This window comes from Lactuca virosa, chromosome 9 (genome assembly GCF_052849685.1).
Source record: "Lactuca virosa cultivar CGN04683 chromosome 9, Lactuca_virosa_CGN04683_v6, whole genome shotgun sequence".
Lineage (NCBI taxonomy): Eukaryota > Viridiplantae > Streptophyta > Magnoliopsida > Asterales > Asteraceae > Lactuca > Lactuca virosa.
The window spans coordinates 124,879,602-124,885,471 of NC_136434.1; the positions used below are offsets into that span (position 1 = coordinate 124,879,602).

The 5,870-nt window shown below is 39.1% G+C and overlaps 1 protein-coding gene across 2 annotated transcripts; it reads right to left on the reverse strand.

Moving 5' to 3' along the window:
- Window positions 1–1,603: 1,603 nt before the first annotated feature.
- LOC145137446 (staphylococcal-like nuclease CAN2) lies at window positions 1,604–3,745 on the reverse strand. Of its 2 annotated transcripts, XM_079071579.1 has the most exons (9): window positions 3,500–3,745; window positions 3,336–3,391; window positions 3,092–3,206; window positions 2,748–2,858; window positions 2,481–2,668; window positions 2,333–2,389; window positions 2,087–2,246; window positions 1,948–2,016; window positions 1,604–1,857 (listed from the first exon to the last, which is right to left on the reverse strand). In XM_079071579.1, exons 3-9 carry the CDS (start codon window positions 3,137–3,139, stop codon window positions 1,681–1,683), a joined length of 810 nt encoding a protein of 269 aa, XP_078927705.1. In that variant the 5' UTR covers window positions 3,140–3,206; window positions 3,336–3,391; window positions 3,500–3,745; the 3' UTR covers window positions 1,604–1,680. The 2 variants fall into 2 exon arrangements, with proteins under 2 accessions (XP_078927705.1, XP_078927704.1); XM_079071578.1 differs by lacking the exons at window positions 3,092–3,206; window positions 3,336–3,391; window positions 3,500–3,745 and having other exon boundaries at window positions 2,748–3,072.
- Window positions 3,746–5,870: the final 2,125 nt, after the last annotated feature.

Sequence of the window (5,870 nt, forward strand, 5' to 3'; positions counted from 1 at the left end):
AAACCCAACAAATAGGACCTAGAAACCAATAAAGTTGCAACTTTAAGCCAAGAGAAGTCATGAAGGGGTCAGATCTAACATAATAACCCCTGGAACCTTCAACATCTTGGACATCCCAACCAAAATCCCAAAATCATACTAAAACTTCAAACAAAGAGATCTAGATGATAATAAGGCAAGGTGTCGACTTTATACCTCAAAAAGGCTCCTTTTGGTGAAGAGTTTCGGGTCTAAAGTCCTCCTTCCAAGCTAGGCACTTCCAACTTCAAAGCTCCTTCCAAGAAATCACCAAAATCAACTATCTAAGCTCACCACAAGCTCACACACTCAAACTTGCAAGGAGATACACGAATCTAGGGTTTCTGGACAAGGGTGGCTGGTAAGGAGGCCAACCAAGGGGGTTAAAGTTCTTTAAATAGGGTGCAACACCCTAAATTTAGGGTTTCATCCCAGCCGCCAACTCGTCGAGTTGGGACACCCCGACTCACCGAGTTGGGTCATTAAAACCCGCGGCCACAATCCTTCTCAACACGACGAGTTAGAGCTCTCCAACTCATCGAGTTCCAACAAAAATTTCAAAATTTTAAAGAATAACTTATACCTGAACCAAGCGTTACAGGTATGTCATAACTATTTTGGTTTCTCAAAAGGGAAAATTTTATTTATGTCATAAGGCTTTTCGGAATGGTGTCGAGACTGCCGAATGCCATATCAGCAAAATGGGTGGAAGAAGCTCGGCAGAAGAAGAGAGGGAGAAGAGGAGGGTTGGTCTGCCGAGTGAGGGATGAAGGAAGGAGGAAGAAGGGTGGTAGAAGGAAGAAGCTCGACACATTTCTGCAAGTTGCCGAACCGAGCTCGGCATGCCGAGGGGTCGGCCCTATGTTCGCCGAGGTCACCGAGGGTATTGCCCAACCAACTCCGTCCGGCCTAATAATTATTATTCGGACTTGTGACTAGTTTTTGGAACTCTTGTATAAAAAATGGTTGGCTAAAAAGACACTTCATTTTTCCATATAAACATCCTATTTGGTTTTTGAAATTTTTTTTATTGGTTGAATTTGCATTGTTTCTCCGAAAAAATAAATTATAAATAGTTAATTATAGGTTGATTTTTGATAAAGAGATATCAATTTAACAGCACCCATAAAAAAAATAGTAATACTTCTTAGCGTTATCATGAAAAGGGAGATATCATTGGTGACTAAATCTTAATCCCATTATTGTTCAGATGATGAAAGCCAATAAACCAAAATTGTATTTACGTCTAACCAAACTATTATAACTGCGTGAATGAAGAATAGGAGATGAAGATGTGAACAAATTAGTCGTTATATGCCTTCAAACAAGATCTGGCTTTGTAGATTTTAGGAACCAACCTTACAACAAACCAATCAACAAGACTAAATCAATAACTCCTTGTGGAGCGTAATGTCCATAGTTGCAATTGAATTTATTTTCTTTCCAATAATTGACACATCAACATTGTTTATGGCCACATACACAAGTTCTTAAATAGTTTGAAACCCCTTAACCATTATTCAGGTTAAAAGTTGCTATATATGTTGTTGTTAGGGCTGAGCATGGGTCGGTTTTGTCATGGATAGAAACTAATGTACATCACCGGTATCATTAAAAAAACAACACAAAACATATTTGCTATTTCATGCACATTGTCATTTTCTATTTGATTAACGAAATATAGAAAGACAAAATAGCCCCAAATAAAGTGAACAAACATAACTTAAGCCACCTATCCGAGTTCTCATAGATTCTTCGATTCTTCCTCCATTCCCATGGCATTTCAGGATTTGATGAAGCCCACAACCCAATTCTCTTAGCTCTCGCACTTTTCTCCCACTAACATCATCAAAACCAATTCCACCATTTCAGACCTCAAAAAAAAACCTCATTATTTTTCTTAACACAATCACATATAACTACACTTACCTTCTCTAATTCCGGTCGTTTATCATAAGCAGTGTAATGCCATGCAAGTCCTTTCTTCAGCATCGTTTCCTGTGCAATCAAGTTCCCAATATTAGCTGATTACAACTGTCACACATTATAAGAAAAACATCCAAATTACCTGTACAAATATGCCATCACAATACATATCCCCAACAAAACGCCCATATTGATCTTCATCAAATATCAAATTCTTCAAACACTTCCCATCAATTATCTTCACCAATTCATCCTTCGCCTCTTTCCCATAAGGCATTGCATTTTCAGGTGCATCTATTCCCCTGTTTCCATTTACTCATATCACCCCAAAATACAAACGCTTCACAAAATTAATTTTTTATAATCCAAATATGGAAATATGAAATACCTTAGTCTGATCCTATACTTTCGGGCTAGAATTTCCTCGTTTTTTATATGTAGCACCCTGTATATAATATAACCCAATTCAGAAAAAATAACATTGTCATTGTTGTCGAAGTTAAAAAGCTAGATTTGTGTGACATTTACTAATTTACCCATAGCCTGCATCTTTGATTAGGGTGTATAGTGCATCTGCTTTAGCGTAGTTCCTTTGAGCACGTGCTTTCTTGCGTTCATCTGCTGCCATTTGTATCTCTGGGGGGACACGTGTCGACCCCCAAGCATCTGTCGTTCTAACATACACTGTTACACCATCGCCATCTGCTACTGCCCTTGGATCCACCTTTTTCAATCGCAAGAGTGAAAAATCAGTAAGAAATTGAATTTGTCGGTGTAGAGGGGAGTTGTTCACTTGTTCTTACCGGAAGCGTGTGCAATTCGAACTTGAAACCGTCGGAAAGCGGTGGAGTTTCACCGGCGGTGACTTCAACTAGCGAATCAAGAAATGGGAGACCGTAGAATGATAATAATCCCTTTAAAACGAAAAATACAACACAGAAATTACAAATCTTTTTTACATAAGTTAGTCGATGCATTATGTGATCTATTTGTTCCTTTAGGTTAAACCCGGGTCAAGATTTATAGGGCTAATGAGAAGGATCCAGAAAGGGTCCGGGTCCGGGTCCGGGTCCGGGTCCCGAGGTGTCGTTAATGGAGCTTTAATTCGCACCATTCTTCAAGAAAAGTTGTTTGGTAGAGAAAGAACCTCAAGATCAGCTGTTTGACGTCTGTGTAGTGTATGAACTACAAGCATGGAAGCCTCTTCAGGTGTTTTTGGTGGAGGCTTTGATTCCCTCCATGCTTTTGATAGTTTCTCATACCTTCAATAAGATCAATTAACAACAATGGAAACTCGATGCCATTTGAGTTTTGATTTCGACAATTTTGACTTTGAGAAGGTAAAAAAGTGAAGAACAGAGGTATTAATAGTTGGGAAATTTATTATTTACCAATGGGACTAAGCTTTCTTGGATAAACTCACATGCTTACTCAGATCTTCAGGAACCTATAAATCATAAATCAAACGAGTGAATCGAGTTTTTCTAACCATGCATGTATAAAAAGGGTTGATTTTGATAGATCCAGTTAAGAAAGGCGTGAAAGTGAAGTGAACCTGGGAGGTGATTTCAAAGTGATAGAGGTGTTGGGCAAGGGCGGAGTGGCCAAGTGGTTGATCAGTACCAGTGCCGCCGCCGGTAGTGGTGGCGGTTGGTGGTTCAGGACAGCATTGGCCGTATAGAGACTTCAATGCATTTCCCATTTTCTTTTAACTACTGTTCATTGGTTACCTTCTGCTGTGGATTTTTTTGAAATAATTATGGAGAGAGAAGATAAGTAAAGGAAATTACTTGTCAGAGACCAGTTGCATTGGAATGCAAAAAATGTTTCCTGTGCATTGGCATTTGTAAGGCTGAAGGGTGTCGGCGCGGTCCCAGACCGCAGTTGGTGCCACGTCAACCAAGAACACCGCCCCCAGACCGCGGTCTGGTGCGGTCTTGGCCGCAGTGCGGCTAGGGAATACCGCGGTTTTTGATTGGTCATTGGGTTTTGACTATTTTTGACCATTGAATGGTCTTTGTGGTTAATTTCTTTCTTTTTTTTTAAACTTTACTACACACATATATATATTACCATTCTACACAACATTTTTACACAACCTTTTACCATATCTCTACTCCTTTTCTCTATTTTTTTTTTGAAAAATGTCATCTTCCAAACGACTCAGCAAAGAAAAAACACCAGTCAGAAATACCAACACCCCACTACCTTCATTTGATCAACCGATTTTCTCACCTCCGTATTACCATTACGGCGGTATGTTTCCGTATTTTCCACAACGACCAGCGCAACCACAACCACAAACACCACCACTACCACAACCCGACCCGGATTTTAATCCATTTGATTTTTTATCTCAACCCGAGTTTGTTCAACAAACACAAACACAACCAGAAACGGTCGTTTCTGATTCTGAACCGGAATTCGTTATAGAGACTCAGCCCACTCAAGCAGCAACTAAAAGAAAAGAGAAGGCGGAGGCTAGATGTTGGGAACCTTTGGAAGCGTTAGTGTTGACACAATCTTGGATCGATATTTCAGAAGATGCGACGGTTGGAAAAGACTAAAAGCATGACCGCTTTTGGATTCGCGTTTTACACAGGTTCCATAAAGGAATGAACTGTGGAGAATATCGTTCAAAACATCAAGTGTACTCCAAATGGGGGAAGATGAACAAGGAAGTCATGTTGTTTAATGACTTGTGGAACAACATGAAACGTCAATGGAAAAGTGGAGAAAGCGATGAAGTGATTTTGAAGAAAGCGTTGAAAGTGTATCAAAAAGAAAATCTGAAGGCTTTCAAGTTTCTTGAAGTTTAGAATTTTTTGAAAGATAACAGGAAATGGCTGAGTAGCAAAACATCAGACGAGCATATCGACAGTGGGTCAAAACGCAGCAGAACATCTGAGTCCTACCACACTACATCAGATGCTCGTGTTCAATTTGATCTGAACGAAGATGAACCTGTTCCAGTTTCACCACCTTCCCGACCAATGGGAAGAGACAAATCAAAAAGCAAAGGCAAAGGCAAAACGTCGGATTCAAATGATTTGAAAGAAATTGGATCCGACATGAAGGGTATAAAAGACAGAATGGATAAGATTTTGAAAATTGCTTCTGAAAGAGAGCTTCGGAAACAAAGAGAGAGCTACATGCGAATACTAGCGATGGACACGTCGAATATGACCAGGGCCGAGCTTGAAGTGGTTTTGGCGATGAAGGAGGAAGTGAAAAATCGTTACATCAATCGTGGCTAATTTCTAGTTTTTTTTTTCAAGTTTTTAATCGTTTCGTGTGTGTGTGTGTGTTTTTTTTAAGTTGTAGGTTTTATGTTTCTACTTTGTTTTTCTAAATTTAGGTTTTTTTTAAGTTAAGTAATGTATAGTATTTGTATTTTTAATTAATGAAATATTATCTTTTTAAAATTATGTTTTTTTATTAAATAAATAAGTTTTATTAAATTAAAATAGTTAACAAAATAACAAAAAAATAATAATAAATAAATAAAAGTGTGGCACCACCCCCTTGGTGTGGCAAGAAACCACACTTGTGTGGTATAATTTGACATGGCGCTTATGTGGCGGGGGAGGGAGTGCGGTTTCGGTGGCACCACTCCCTCCAGCCTAAGGCGTCTTGGAGCGGGAAATAGAACCTACTTTTGGAAGGACAAATGGTGTGACGGTGTAGTGTTGAAAGATGTTTTTCCGGAACTTTATCGCATTGAAGTGCAGAAAAATTGCATGGTCAGTAACAGAATTCAAAACAAACGTCTAGATGGAATTCATAGGCAGTGGTCGAGAAATCTAAGGAGATGAAGGGAGGCAACAACTTTATCAAATTTAAACAACAAAGTTGTTGGTGTGGTGTTGACAAGCATAGATGATTCGTGGATTTGGAAAAGGTAACGAGACGGGTGGTTTTACAGT

Excerpts from the sequence above, each read along its gene's own strand:
- LOC145137446 (XM_079071578.1), bottom strand. The coding sequence starts at position 2,921 with ATGCATCGACTAACTTATGTAAAAAAGATTTGTAATTTCTGTGTTGTA. Across the intron at positions 2,669-2,747 it reads TCGAATTGCACACGCTTCCG|GTGGATCCAAGGGCAGTAGC; the intron begins GTAAGAACAAGT and ends CGATTGAAAAAG. Across the intron at positions 2,390-2,480 it reads ATCAAAGATGCAGGCTATGG|GGTGCTACATATAAAAAACG; the intron begins GTAAATTAGTAA and ends TATTATATACAG.